General features: G+C 41.6%; 1 protein-coding gene across 4 annotated transcripts in view; it reads left to right on the top strand.

The window, feature by feature from the left end:
* MTUS2 (microtubule associated scaffold protein 2) overlaps positions 1-15,922 on the top strand; it is a 467,760-nt gene that overhangs the window by 329,296 nt on the left and 122,542 nt on the right. For all 4 annotated transcript variants that reach the window (XM_045588480.1, XM_045588479.1, XM_045588478.1 and 1 more), the window contains exon 6: positions 9,673-9,831. In XM_045588480.1, the coding sequence (XP_045444436.1) occupies positions 9,673-9,831 (159 nt within the window). The remainder of the gene's footprint in view (positions 1-9,672; positions 9,832-15,922) is intronic.

The raw sequence follows: 15,922 nt of genomic DNA on the forward strand, positions 1-15,922 counted from the left end.
GAGAACTGTGTGCGCGAAAAGGCACTGGCTTAATCCCGGTGCGGAGAGGAAGGGCCAGACCAGATTGCTGCTGGCTTACTCCCGGCACTCAGAGAGGGCGGGCCGGGCTGAGTTCGCTACTGGCTTACTCCTGGAGCGGAGAGGGCGAACAGCTAACGCGGCTGGCTTTCTTGTCCGAGAGAAAAACAGAATCACCCTATTGCTCTGATAAACGGCCCCAGAAAGGGAGAGGCCAGACTGTCAGGCAGAGGGCAGAGATCTCCTGGAGGTGTGTGAAGCCAGAGGCCATTACTGCGGGACTTGGGGAGGAGCTGAAGGGAAAACAAAGTTTGTCTGCACCAACCCGAGACTCCGCCCTACCTGTGGCTGAGCACAGAAGCTCTCCCAGAGGCTGGCTTTCTCTAAGGAGGGACTTGCAGGAATCCAAAGCTTATCTGCGCCTTTACCAAAGAGGTGCGTGCGCGCCTGCAACCAATCTTCTAAAACTCTCCACGAACAGGACTTTTCTAAGGCGAGACTGACAGGGAACCAAAGATTGTCTGCGCCACCCCGAGACCCCGCCCTATTCAAGCAGAGTACAGAAACCCTCCTAGCTGAGACACTGCTGATCCTCACAGCCAATTGGCTTGGAGATCAACGCTTCCCAGTGATACCAACAATAAGCAAGGCTTAACAACAAGACTGCACACACAGCCCACAAAGGGCTACACCAAGACTGTCCACTGCAGGTAACTGGGAAGGCTGTGCTACTGGGCTCTACCAGAACACCTAGCACACAAAGCTATTCCATCAAATCAGGGAAACAACTAAAATGCAGACAAGAAGAAGGACACAAAGGAAGGAGATGGAGGAAAAGAAAAGATTGGACATTGAGTTCAAAACTACAGTTATAAGGTTATTCAACAATATCCTAAAAAAGGCCGATAAAATAAATGAGACCTGTGAGGATATGAAAAGGGAGCAACTAGAAATAATAAGGGATCAACAAGAAATGAAGAAAACATTGTCTGAAATAAAGACACTGCACTTTTAAAGGGATTGTGTAATTAGGTCAGGCGAACCCATACAGCCTCCCTTTCCTCAGGTCATGTGCCTGACATAACCTAATCACAGAAGGCAAGTCCTTCACATCCATCCCCCTGGTGACTGTGCAAGGCGTGTGCACTGGGGAGCCAGCTCTTTGGAGACACCTTAGAATCCTGCTTCCGACACACACATCTTGATTACATTTATGTTCAGAGTTTGCCATTATTTAAAATAAAATATTTTCTCCTTTGAATAGCCAATGATTTTTTTTTTCCTATCTGCTGCCAAACAGTTTACCCAGAAGTCTCCTTATGGAAGGAGACCTTAGCAGCTATTACACTTCATAAACATTTTAGAAAATAATTTATTCCACTTTTGCTTAAGCTCCAAGGCAGCAGCCTGGCCCATTCTTTCCTTTCTGTGCACACAGCCTTTGGCATCTTACTTTTCAGGATGGAAAACAAAGTAGAGTTCAGTCATCTTAGTTGTACCCACCTGCCCAAAGCTACTACTGCCACCTAGTTAAGGAGAAGCTCTCAGAATGACAAATCCAGATTTTGCTTTTGATTAAATTGCTTCTGCTTTAAACCTCTATTTATGAATTTTAAGCTCTATGAACAATAGATATGAATAGTCACTTTCGATTTATACAAAAATTCTTCAACTTCATTGATTTAAAAAAAAATGAAAACTACAAAGCACAAAAGAAGTCATTAGCTGGCCTTGCTCGGGCTGGGCTGCAAGAGGAGGGAAGGCAGGCGTGTGCTGCACGTTTGGCGGGAGCGGACGGGGTGCAGATGCCTGTGCCTGCTTTGCACCCTCCCCTTCATCCAGCATAAGACCTAGCCTTTGTTGGCAGGCCTCAAGGGGAAAGCACCGAAAGTGGGAGAGGGACTTGCAGATGAGCTGAAGCTCATGAGCTTGGTGTCAGAGATTCATAAAATCCAGACCCAGATAGAGCCCAGCTTCCCTGCTTTAGGCTGAGTGAGAGGCTGTTGACACCTTCCATGAGCAGTTTCCCCAAGGGAGTGATCAACTTAAACCTTTGCTTCTATCTCACAAAAACTGAAGTATTTAAAAGGGTTGTAAACTTCATTTATTAGGCCATTTATGGTCATTTGCAAAAAGCAGTTTGCATAATATTCACTTGAGTGGTTTTATGATAGATTTTTAAACAATTGCGATTTTATTTTGCATGGATGATGGTTGGCACAGTGGGTACTAGCCAGAAATAACAATGCGTGACAATAGGGCTTACAATGTCAAACTTTTGTATTAGAATGGACTTGAAAAAATAATTATATTTATAAACTAAATAGCGAGAACACATGGTTTTCAGAGGCCCGGAGAGGGAAGCTTTCCATGTATCACATACCACGTACGTGATTTTTTTAGTCCCACTGGGGCTTATGCCCCTGATGTTACAAATGAGGACACTGATCAAGAATAGTTAATGACTGTCCCAAAGTGGCCATGGTCTCGGCGCTGGGGCAGAACCTAGCACAGGGCTCAGTGACCATGACCCCAGTCATGGGAACTAATAGCCAGAAAGGCACAGATAGCCAAAACAAAGAACTCATTTTTATTGGTTTTTATTTATGAGTCCAATAACTTTGGTGCTTTAAAACTTTACTACAGAAGCCGAGGTTCTTCCAACAAATGAGATATTCTCCATAAAACTATAATTTAAACCACTCACTAAGCATCCACCATCTGTCTTCTATTGGGATTTTCTCCATAGAATTTCAATTGCAATCAGTTGCTATTCATGTGAACAAGATATTTTTATTTGGACTTTAGTTCAGCTCCTGCAGGTTCAAAGTTTTAGATCAAAACTGTCAAAATCAGCCGAAACCGGTTTGGCTCAGCGGTAGAGCATCTGTCTGTGGACTGAAAGGTTCCAGGTTCGATTCCGGTCAGGGGCATGTACGTTGGTTGTGGGCATATCCCCAGTAGGGGGTGTGCAAGAGGCAGCTGGTCGATGATTCTCTCTCATCGACGTTTCTAGCTCTCTATCTCTCTCCTCTCTCCCTTCTTCTCTGTAAAAAAAATGAATAAAATATTTTTTTTAAAAAACTGTCAAAATCAGGAATATTTTAACCCTGTTCCCAGTTTCTGACTGAGACTGACTAGGGTAATACAATAAATATGGAAAGCAGGAGAGGTTTCTGACTATTAAACAGTCATTAAAGCACTGTTAAATATTGCCAATAACATATTTATACAACCCTCATTCATTTAAAAGATTAATCAAAAATTAGCTATCAGGTGTTGTTCAAGAATTATCAATCAAGCTAAACCCAGCAGGATTTTAGATGTTACTAATCTCACTTTTCACTGTATTTTTATTAAATCGGTCTTTCATTCAGTTAGAGAAGTAGTTCCCAGCTGGAGTGGTTTTGCCCCTAAAGGACATCCTATATAATAAAACCCTAATATGCAAATAGACCAAACAGCAGAAAGACTGACAGAACAACAGGTCGCTATGAAGCACACTGACCAAGCAGATGCTCAATGCAGGCGCTGCCCTCTGCTGGTCAGTGTGCTCACATAGGGGAAGCACCACTCAGCCAGAAGCCGGCTCATGGCTGGCAAGTGCAGCAGTGGTGGCGGGAGCCTCTCCCACATGAGGACACTGATCAAGAATAGTTAATGGCTGTCCCAGAGTGGCCATGATCTGAGGGACCCCTGCCGCAAGTGAATGAATTTCGTGCACCAGGCCTCTAGTTTGGTAATGTCTGTCAAAGAACATTGTTTTATTGTCACAACTTGGACGTGAGCTGGAGGGAGATATCTACTGGGTAGAGACCAGGGATGCTGCCACCCCATCCTACAGTGCACAGGGCTGATCTAGTCCACGGCATGGACACTGTCCTGTTGCGAACTCTGGGGTAAAGGGAAAGAGCCCTGAAGTTGTTCTTTAGAAACAAAACCCATGTGTGGATAAACAACAAAAAGAAACATGACTATCCTTTTGAACTCTGAAGAGAGAGAATTTTATAGCTCCCAGGAGGGAAGAGAAAATTGTTGGAGTTCAAGTGATGAATATTAAGTTGATTTACTAGCTGACACTTCTCTATAAAGTCATTTGCTGTTCATTTCCTCAACTTCTTCTCCTCTTAAAGATTTCACATTTCCCAGAAGTTACTGAATGGAAAGGGTTCTTTTTCAGAGCATAAGAAATCCAGCTGGATGGTACATCCCCTTCAGCCCAGCAGCCCTCGATGTGTATAATTATACAGAAAAGGAGTTTGGGGATTAGTTAGGATGATCCATATTTCAACATTTGACTTGATTTCTTAGTATTTGAACTGGGTTTACAGCTAAAATGTGGCTCATTAAATCTGCATTTGACAGAGTAATCCGTGAGTCCCTTAGTCTTCTCAAAACAATTAATTTAATGGATCTGTGAAACACAAGGAGACTATATTAGACCACTAAGTCCAAGCTATAGAAATGAACATCTACATTTTCTAACTACTCTTTTAATAAAAGGTGATATGTAAGCCCTTGGTACCATATTAATAACTATACCAGAATTTAAATCAAGTTATAATCAGATGATATCTTTTAACAGCTCTCATATTAAGCATATAATCAAAATGCTTCATTTTAAACGTTTTCCCCAAGGTATCAACTACTAGAAGACTCACACATCAATGAACCAGACTTTTCTGGATTGCTCAAGCTTTAGGTATTTCAGATGGGGAGAAGGGATTTACTACAACTGGTCTCATTGATATAAAAGTTGCTTTTCATTACTCACATGGCTTTTGATATGTCATATTAGTCCTTTGTCTTTTAAGTAACTAACTTCCATCAATATTTGACTGTGTTCTCTTCTTTGGGAATGTGGCTTGGTGGATATTAAAGAGAATTTTTCAAATCAGAAGGAGACCTTGAGGATGGTGAAGATTCAGAAGTCTTGAGCTGAGTGATGCTGGCTTTCATCTTTCATTATTACTTCCGTGTCTTTGAGAGGGTATTATCACTTCTGGCCTTTTATTTCTTTGTTAACCAGCTTTGTCTTTCTTAAAGTAGTTCTGTGACCTAGAGGGGAATTGAGAGGCGGTATTGTAGAGTAGATGGCATTTGACTGGGCTCTGAGGGACTGGGAAACTTGCCCATGTCAGAGAATGTCACACTCTCAGATGAAGGAAGGCACCATTCTTAAAGGTCTAATTTCTCTTTCACATTTGTGCCCCTGGACTATGACTCTCATTTTACCAGTTCACCTGTGTCCTTACACCCCATTCCCAGAGTACAAATAAGAATGAGGACCCTCTTTGCTATATATTAGAATGGACTCAAAGAGAAGTGTGCCCAGGAGGGAGCAAGACAGAAAGTAAGGGGACAAAGATTTCCTTCTCTTCTGTGATCATTGTCCAAAGAATGGGATTTGGAGGAGTGATGCCTACGCCTGGGGCACTTGGAAGACTGCCACTTGAATCAGTAAGACCTTGTGAAGGCAGAGATGACTGTTAGCATCAGTACTGGCTATTTGCAGAAATCATCAGTCCCTATCAATGATCAAGTGGCCTTGAAGATGTCTTAAGGGGACAGGATCTCAAAGTGGGTGCCATTTGGACTTGTGTGGGGCTGAAAAGGAGGTTGCAGACATGACAGCTGATGAAAGAGCTGCTTCTGCTGATGCTGGTACTTGTGCTGGTGTTGACCACTAACATTTATTGAGCACTGGGCATTTTGCAAAGTGCTGTATCTGCATTTTCTCATTTAATTATTATGGTAGATTAATTTAATAACAGAGGATAAATACATAAATAATAAGGAATTTCATCAGAGGTTTTTTTTTTTTAACTTTTTAAAGAGAATATTACTAATAACTTTTCAATCTGATGTTGAATTTGGTCAGAGCCTGTGGTATCCATGACTTTCCTATATGGTACTTGTATTATTACTCTTAAGACCTTGCTATATTGTCCAATTGGAAGAGCTCAACAGCTGAGGCCTCCCAGCAGGGACTGCCTTCCATCTATAGAAGTGTATCCTGTCAACTGATGAGGATGCTGAGTACAGAGGAGCATGTGTCCTCTGGTCCAGGGCTGGAATCTCTTACTGAACTCCTGGCTGCTGCATTCAGAAGGATTCTTAGGCCACCGAGAAGTTACCATTTGCTTTAGGTGAAGTGGGAGTAGTGAAATGCTTGTTTCACAGGTTTCTCTTTTCATTAGGATCCAGGTCTCCGGGGAGATGGATAAAGAATTGCTGTTGAAGTCCATTATGGAGAAGGAGCCACACTAACTGCATTGATTGATACTAGTGAGAGGTGCAAGAGAGATGCTTTAATTCTAATTTTATAGAACACTGATGATGGCATTAATAAGAAAGGATAAAGGAGGCCAAGAGGCCAGTGTGCAGCTGAGAGAAATGTTTAACTCAATGTAACCTCCTCCAAGAGATCTTCCTGAGCCATTCCACCTAATGCAGGTTTTTCTCTTTCACCCTTGAGATTTTCCTTCAGCTCTGCCCCTTGTGTTTCTTTCTTACTAATCACAGTTTGTGATGACTTCTTTGACTCCATGTCTGTTTGTGGTCTGGATGTCACCCCCACTGGAATGTAAGTCAAGTATGTGACAGCAGACCCTCTCTGTCCTGGGCCCCTGCCTAGTATTGAAGCTGGCATATTTCATGTGACAAGGAAAGAGCTCGGCTATAATGGTAAGACTTCAGCTCTTTAATGTGAGAAGTATAACAAACACCTGAGCTAAAATATGCAGAAGATGAGAAATAAAACATTCCTAGATAATGTTAATAATTAAACTAAATTTTGCTACCAAGTGATAAATGCTGCCAAATCAATCAATGAAATATGCATCAGTTAGGCAATCATGCAGCCAGGACATTATACAGCTTGATTGCCTGGGGTTGTTTAAAAATATCAGTGAAGAGAATAGTTTCATAATTATGACATGGGTACATATTCAAAATCTGTGAAATGTGTTTTTTTTAAATTTGACTGTAGTGCCTCATACTATTAATAACAGCTTTTCTTTGCTTCTCCAGCCATTCTCATAAGAATCTCCCTGTGGTTTGGTTAGTGTTTGTCCTCATTGCCATTCTTTTTTTTTTTTTTAATAAGTTTTTATTGTTCAGATTATTACGGTTGTTCTTCTTTTTTCTCTCCATAGTTCCTCTCCACCTGGTTCCCATCCCACCTCATGCCTTTACCCCCCACCACCACCATTGTCCTCATCCATAGGTGTTCGATTTTTGTCCAGTCTCTCTCCGCACCCCTCATGCCCCCTTAATTCTGATGTGGTCGGTGGGGAGGAGGTGCGCACAGGTTTACCACTCTGAAATCTTGACCCGAGGTCTCTCAAGTACTTTTCACTTGCCATTTTCTAACAGTAATGTTTTTTTTAATTCCTGGCACTCTTAAGCTGGTCTTCAAAGAGTGGTACCATTCATTGCCAGCTGTGTCCCATAACAATGTACAGGAATAGAGTTTTATTATGTTATTTTATTTTACTCTCTTAGCACTTCATACTTCAGACAGATTTCTTTCCCAGCCTGGAAGTTGCCAAATCTCAAAATGGACATGTTCATTGAATAATAAATTTCATGTATGAGAATTATGCTGGTGGCAAGAGGGTTTGATAAAAAGACATTTGAACTTTACAAATGACACAAAACAATTCCCTTCTTGAGATATGTTAATGGCTTGTTAAAAGTCTATATGAGCCGAAACCGGTTTGGCTCAATGGATAGAGTGTCGGCTTGGGGACTGAAAGGTCCCGGGTTCGATTCCGGTCAAGGGCATGTACCTTGGTTGCGGGCACATCCCCAGTAGGGGGTGTGCAAGAGGCAGCTGATAGATGACTCTCTCTCTCATCGATGTTTCTAACTCTGTATCTCTCTCCCTTCCTCTCTGTACAAAATCAATAAAATATTTTTTTTTTTAAAAGTCTATGTGAAAGGTTTTGTGCTCAATTCAGCTTCTACTACACGTTTTGGTGAATAGATTATTTTAGCAGTACTGTCTGCAGTGGTCTAAACATGATGTAATTCCATGGGAACTCATGGCTGAGTTCCTGGTCCATCTGAAGTGTCCTACAACCCCCCGAAGAATGTCAGGCTCCAGGATGGACTGGGGAGCCTGCTCTGATTCAGAAGAGAACATTCACTGTTCTGCAGGTGACAGTGCCCCTTTTCCTGACGGGGGTCAAACATGTGCTTGCTTTCTTATCTGACATTCACCGCTCAGTGCACATCCTTTGGGTAGAGTTTTAATTCATTTGTTCTGTTTACATAGATCAAAGGCATTCTGCTAGCACTGTTTAGAGCTCTTTAAATCCTTGCACAATGTCTTAAAAGAGGTATCTGGTGGGTTCTGTGTTAGGAAATGGCATGTTCTTTATTTTTCCTTTCTAAATACATTTTTCTTTAGAAACAAAACAGATTTCACCCATTTTCAAACAGACTTTCAGGTCTTCAGAAGGGGGAAGGTGGTTGAAATTCTTACTCTAAGTAGTTTAATACAATTCCTGGATGGTTTGAACATTAAAGCCATTTTAGTAACGTTATTTTCATGTAGGCTCTGTCTAAATAGAATGTGATGACTATTCTTTTAAAATGATGAAAACAAAAAAAGTTAATCTTTTCTGTATACTTCTTTCAGCTGTCATTGCTTATTTTCCACGGAAACGGTCGTGTTCCTATGACTGGATGGCTTTATCCCAAACAAGCAGTAATCTTAGTACCTTAAGACTCTCTGTTTAATTTAGTAAATTAGGCCTCTCAGCTGTACGCAGAGGTGTATTTAGAAGATTTTTCCTTTAAAGGGAACTAGATGTTGGTGTCACTGTCTGTAGGTTTGGAAAAATCTAGAAGAGTTTAGGCCACAATTGCATTGTGCATTTAGACCTGACACATACCCCAATTTGCCATATGTTCGGAGTGTCAGAGCAGTCAGTCACAAATACACCATCTTATAGAGAGTCTGCTTCTGTGTTGAATAGTAAACAGAAATTATATATAAATGTCTTCTGTCTTGGAAATAACCTAGGCTTTAATTCGGTGTCCTTTCAGTTTGGTGAGGCTTCAGCTTTTCAAGCAAAAGTTTCTTGAGTTTCAAAGAGATTCTCTGTATCCTTTCATCCCAAGCCTCTTATTCTGAAGATGGAATTAGCTATGTCCAAGGGAGCTCTGCATAAACTGCCTAGTGGAGCATGTTTAAGTCCTATTCTCACTCCTCCTGAGCCCCTCACATGGGTTTCTAAGAAAGGGTTAGAGTTACCAGATAAGCGCATATCATGTATAGTTACACAGCCACATAGCTATAGATATAGGTGTGTGTGTGTGTGTGTGTGTGTGTGTATGTGTGTGTGTGTGTGGAGAAGTGTGAGTGGGGGGAAGGGGGGAGGCTTGTGTGTGCATTTGTGTAAAGTCTCTGGACTGGGGCTGCTCTTGACTTTTGTGGAGCCCCTTCCCCGGAGATGTAAATGGCAGGCTTTTATGTGGTGTCTGAAGGGAACTTTTTTCACAGCTGGCCCCGGAAAATTGCTTCTCAGGGCTACTCACTGAGAGGTCGAGTTCCAAAGTGGGATTGGTTGGCAACTGCAGATGGCAGTGGGGCCCATCCATTTTTCATGAAGTTATAATTAGCCCACTATCTGCCTCCTGCAGGTTCAGTCTTTGGGAATGAAGAGCAGCCAGCCCTGAAAGCAGCCCTGCCTTCCAAAGATGCGCCCAAGGGAGCCAGCCGCGCTGCCCCTCCAGCTGCCTCCAGCACTGCCCCCCGCAGGAGTTTGCTTCCAGCACCAAAATCCACAGCCACGCCTGCTGGTAAGACTTTCTGCATTAAATGTCTTTGGAATGTCTCTGTGCACATCAGTTATTTAGATGGGATGATATAAGTGAGTTTTAAATGGCATTTAAAGTTAGTAATAATTATGATACCAATTATAATACCATTGTTTTTAAGGCACATTCATTTTTCATGTTTAAGTCATCACAACTGCCTCTAACTCTTTTGATGGTAAAATAAACAAGAATCAAGCTATTTTAGGCCAGATCAGCATTTGTCTTGGGGAAGCAGAAGCTGACAAAATCATTGGAAGGGCTGTGGGAGCAAGATCCGGGCTGTGCCTCCAGGAGAGAGTCCCAGAGCCCCAAGGGGACCCGCTGCCTCTCCGGGGACTCAGGATGCTTGTGTCACCAAAGCTGGAATCCAGGGATCAACAGCTACCTCAGCAGGGCTGACCCACACTTTATATGCTGGATCCAGAACATGCCCTGCCCCTCCACACCTATGAAGCTGGTGACAGGACACAGGAAACGCAGCTGATGCAAATATAGGACAAGCAATGATGTTTGTCAGCAAAAACTGCCAGAGCAACCCAGGTGTGGCTCCCACCCCGCTGGCTCCTCCCCTACCTCATGCACAGGTGACTGTGCACCTGCAGCAGAGTCCAAGGGTGTTTTTAGCCTTCCAGCTTCAGCACCTAGGAAGGCACATTAACAGGGAGAAAGAATGGATGTTGGACCCAGTTCACTGTAGAGCAAGATCTGTGAAGGCCGGACAATAATTTGTTTTGTTCCGCTGCCTTAGATAAGGAGACCACACCACCATGGAAAAACCCAGAGAAAGTGGAATTGAGTTATCAGGTGTGAACTGGGAAAACAAAGCAGGAAACTCTATATTAAAGATTTTAGGACGTTTCTTTTAATCTAACTCCAGCACCTGAGGCTTCCTTGTATTTCAAAATTATTGTTAATAGAAATTTTATTAGTGAATTTTAGCATTTCATCTACGCCAGTGGTTTGAATTTTTAATTTAAATGAAATCTAGTTTCTAAAACGAAGTCAGCTTCCACATTACCTAGTTTGTTCATCATCAAGCTAATTAAAAAAGTAGAAGGTAGGCACGCAGGATACAGTTAAATCCCAAATAATTGAATTTCTGGGCACTGTGAGGTGTTTGAGTTATTTTAATTACTTGGGTCGTGCCAACCGAACTGTGAGGCTTTGCTTCCTCCCCTTGGTGACTGCAGCCTCGTGTGGCAAACTCTGGCACCTTTGGGTCATCTGCTCATTGCTGTCATCCAGGATTTTAGGTGCCACATATGCCCACAATAGGACATACCCTGGGTGTCCTGGGGCTGCCTCCTTAAACTTGATTCCTGGTGTGAGATACTTTTTTTGTGAGATACTTTCTTTCTGATTCGTTTATTCAGTGAACACCTTAGTGCTCGCTTTACGCCACAGGTGACTTGGATTCGAGGATAATCAGAATTGCCCTTACCCTAGAGGGGCTCAGAATAAGGTGCACGGATTTGTAAATGAATAATTAGAGCGAGAGCAAGATATTTGTAATCTTACCCGCTGGAGTCCAGTTCATTCTAGCAGACCAAGAATTTATAGTAAGATGAATTGAGAAACTAGTGACCTGAGAAAGCTTAAATTAAAAATAAATAGGTTTTATTATTTACTTTATCCCTGTCTGTTTTCATTTATTTAATTATTTCTTAATTTATTTTGTATTTAATGACTTTCTAATTTCAGAAAAGATCCAAGATAGCATGCAGTAAAGGGATCATAAAATACATAGGTACAGGAATAAAAATCCAAGTAACACAAAAGAGAAAATCCTAGGTTTGGAGTTTCCTGACCACGAGAGCAAACCAAGAAATGAAATCAGGGGAAGAAGAGCCTGTCAAGTTATCCAAAGAGAAATTTATTTTCTAGCACAAATTGTTAAGATTTTAAACTTTTGACTAAAAAAAATTGTGGTGAACAACCTAATAGACAATAATTTTAATTGTATGTTTTTAAAATATCTTTTCTGACAATGAAATAATTAGAAATTAGTTTAAAATGTTGGAATAGGAAATGCCTTTCTCAACATGACATGAAACCTGGAAACGTTTTTTAAAATGATAGATTCAACTACACAAACATTTAAAACTTTTGTGAAAGACATAAAAAGACAACAGAAGACATTATGGAGGTAAAAAGGATGATAAACAGATAGAAAATGCTACAACAAAGTATTAATATATATGCAATTGAAAGAATGCCTAAAATCAATAGGAAAAAATACAACTTAATTTGAAAAATGGGTAAAAGATATTCATGTGTAATTCACACAGTGGAAGAGCAGAGTGGTCAATGGCCATAAACATCTGGGGACTATCTGTGTACCGCTCAATATGCTTAGGGATTGGTGTACTCTACCTTGTTTAGTTCTGGAGGAAGTGGGGTTTAGAGGAATTAAGTAAACCCCTTACCCAGGGTCTTATAGCTTCTATGAAGCAGAGCAGGCATTCATCCACATCATCTGACTTAAAACCTATGTACCTAACTGTGGCTGACACTGCTGCTTAGGTGCCCTTACTCAGAGGGAGGCCAACTAATTACAGTCATTGAAATAACTACCATTGGAAATACTTCTTGGAGTCTGAGTTCTTCTTTCTAGGAAAATGCTGGTGACCTCACATATGATTTCCCAGATCACCTGTAATAATTCTGTAGTCTGTCCATGTCCCCCCTTCCCTGGGTTTTCAGACACAGGTTGAGAGCTGTGTTTAAACATGTTTGGAGGTATAAAATATGACCCACTCTGAAAATATTGTCTTCCTGTAATTTAATAGTGATTATTGCCCCACTGACACCAATATGATGGCAATGGAAAGTATTGTGGGTTTAATGCTAATAGTAAAAATATGTATTAAACACTCTCTGCGTGGCTATGTAAATGGAAGGTTCCCAAGAATTTTAGCAACTTAGCCTTGGTCTTTCACTGTTTTTCCCTTTGTTTTCCATCCAAATTTTCATGAAGAGCTCTCCTGTTGTTCACATATCAAGCACAAACTCTCCTGGGCATTGATCCATGCATTTTACATGAATCGTTGATTTTACCTCAAACTGGTTTGTAGTTGTTGTAACAAATAGGAAAATATTTTCAGATGAAAACAGTAATCTGAAGATAGATTACTTCTTGGTCAATAAGCCCTCTCATTCTGTCATATTGACAAGGCCTAAGGTATAGAAGGATTTCCTGTGGTTATATAGAAAATGAACAGCTTGTGTTTTACTATTTTGGTTCCTCTCTATGGGGGAGGGGGGAGAGAATCCCAGGGACTAGTGAGGCTGCTATGCTACTGACTACAGAAAAATTAATTTTACTACTTTAAAAGCAGGGTTTTATTTCTGCATTCAATTCCACAAATTTTGGCATTTTGGGGCATACTCTAATTTAAAATAGAAGCATTTCATCCACATCATCAACATGTGTTTATTGAGCACTTTCATGTGCACATGGGCCAGAAAAAGCTGCTCTAACAGATCCTCCCTGCCCTCCCTCCAGACTGGCCAAGCATCATCTCTCCTTTCTGGGCACATTTAATCATATATTTTTATGGATTTCAGAGAGGAAGGGAGAGGGAGAAGAGATAGAAATGTGAATGATGAGAGGGAATCATTGATGGGACTCCTGCACGCCCCGCCCCACACTGGGGATCACACCTGCAACTCGGGCATGTGCCCTGACTGGGAATCGAACCAATGACTTGGTGCATGGGATGACACTCAGTTCACTGAGGCACAGCAACTGGGTTCTGGGCACATCTTAAATGAAGAAATTGAGGAAGAGCTTTCAGACCTTAAACATTCTGCTTTAATGACCACTGGGTAGTCGCGTCTAGATGATTTGGGTGTGGTTCTTACCCTTGCATATAACACAAGCTCCTTCCATGTTAATAGCTCTAAGAGTGTGTTGTTTTCCTGATAATGAATGAGTCGTGGCACCTCACAATGTGGAAGTCCATGTTGATTCAGGAGCATCCAGAAACCTCCCTGGAGTGGGACCTGCAGGAGGCATGTTTGAAGCAGTCAGGTTGCATCAGGTTGTTTGGGGTTACTGTGCAGTATCAACTGTTTCTCCCTGAAGTTGAGTCTCAAATGCAGTTACAGCTTCAATTATTTGTCATTGTGAAGCCAACAGGGGAAACTGCAATAGATTGGGATAGAGAAGATAATAGGAGAGTAAATTTGTGAGGAAGAATCTTTGGGAGAGAAAAATTAAAGAAATCATTTTGAGACCCATTCCTTTGCATGAAGTCACAAAGACAGAAAATATACTGTAGTTGGTGTATGGAATGTGTGGAGCCATGCATTTCACCATTCAGAGTCATGTACCTGTTTGCTGTTCTATCTGGCCAGCAGTGGGGAGGTACCTAGTCCCACGCACAGGCCAGGAAGCACTGAGAATCATGAGCTGTAACCTCACAGACATTCTCAGTCATCCCAGGCACTGATGAGTGAAATTTGGATGGGTATCCACTCACTCAACACATGTTTACTGAGCACCTTCTTTAAGTTGAACACTGCTGAATGCCTGGGGAAGCATGAGGGATGGAGCTGATGGTAAAACAGGAGCTTATACTTATACTAGAGGCCTGTTGCAGGAAGATTCTTGCAAGAATAGGGTTTCCTGTGGGCTTCTTCACTACCCGCCTGCTTCCCTCCCTTCTTCATCACCACAACTGCCTCCCTCCCTTCTCTGCCACCCTGTTTTCTTCCCTCTTGTCTCCACTGCACTGATTGCTTCTCTGCAGCTTTGCTCCCTTTTGCAGCACTTGGCTTCCTTCTACTCTGTCTTCAGTCTTTGCTTTGTGCCTACATATGCAAATTAACTGCCATCTTGGTTTGGTTAATTTACATACTTGCTCCTGATTGGCTGGTGGGCATGGTTTGTTGGGGGTAGCAGAGGTATGGTCAATTTGCATGTTTCTCTTTTATTAGATAGGATATTCAATTAGTTAATTACAGTTATGCTAAGAGCTGTGAAAGGGAAATGAGTGTACAATAAAGGCATGTTGTGTAGAAACAGCATAGTGTGCAGAAACACACAGGCAGACCTGAAGGGTCAGTAGAAGTTGCCATATAGCAATAATGGTGGAGACAGCATTCCATAATTTTAAGCAACATAAATTCCCTCTTGATTAGCAGTGCAGGTTCCCAAGACCCCCTCCACTTGCAGTCTTGGTCTAAGGCTGCTAACAATTAGATACCTTGTCAATTTGAAAACGTACCCCTCTTATGTTCCAATCCTTTTATGGGTGAACTTACAGGCTGTAAAGTGGTCAAAAGACAGACAGCATGGAAAAAATTGCAGAATCACAGTTACTTCATCAGTTTCCAGTTTTACTGATAAGTCTACCTGAGTTACAATCATTACACAAAGCTTGTCCCTTAAGCAACTCATTGACATAGTTTGATTTTTTTTAGGCCACTTGAGTTTAAAACTCATTCTCTGTTACCAGTTTTGTAACCTAGGGTGCTATTTAGCAATTATAATTGAAATGCTGCAGAATGATCCCTGTATGGGGAAAGAAACAATTATCTTTCTTTGCTCTGCCTTTCACTTTCTTTCACTGAAACAACAGCAAGAAGGGACCAATGGGGGAAAAGGAGAATATATGTAATATTTTCAATAACAAAAATTTTTACCAAAAGAAACAACAGAAAAAATAGTCATGTTTTAGATAATTTGGGAAGCAATCTAGGACATCCACACCCGGAATACCAGAGGAGAATTCATAAAATGCCAGACTTACCCTGGCCCTGGGCCACAAGCTATCTACAGGCTGATCTGAAACCTTTCATTCCATGGTGGCTCTGCAAAAGTAGGGCACATAACCAAACCCTCCCTCCTGAATATGTACACACATTTATGGGAAAGGTCACGCCCTGGTATTTTGCCCACTCTGCCTGTCAGCCTGGGAGAGTCGTGGGAGCTAGTCCAGCAGTCATTAAATATGAGTAGTCTTTTAGAGCTTCCATTGTGACTTCAGACATTTTGGTGTTTAGAACAGCCTACTTTGCAATATTGATGCATTGTTATACACATTTTTGCCATGATGTAACCCAATCT

Source organism: Pipistrellus kuhlii, unplaced genomic scaffold (assembly GCF_014108245.1).
Source record: "Pipistrellus kuhlii isolate mPipKuh1 unplaced genomic scaffold, mPipKuh1.p scaffold_m20_p_3, whole genome shotgun sequence".
NCBI classification, from domain to species: Eukaryota; Metazoa; Chordata; class Mammalia; order Chiroptera; family Vespertilionidae; genus Pipistrellus; species Pipistrellus kuhlii.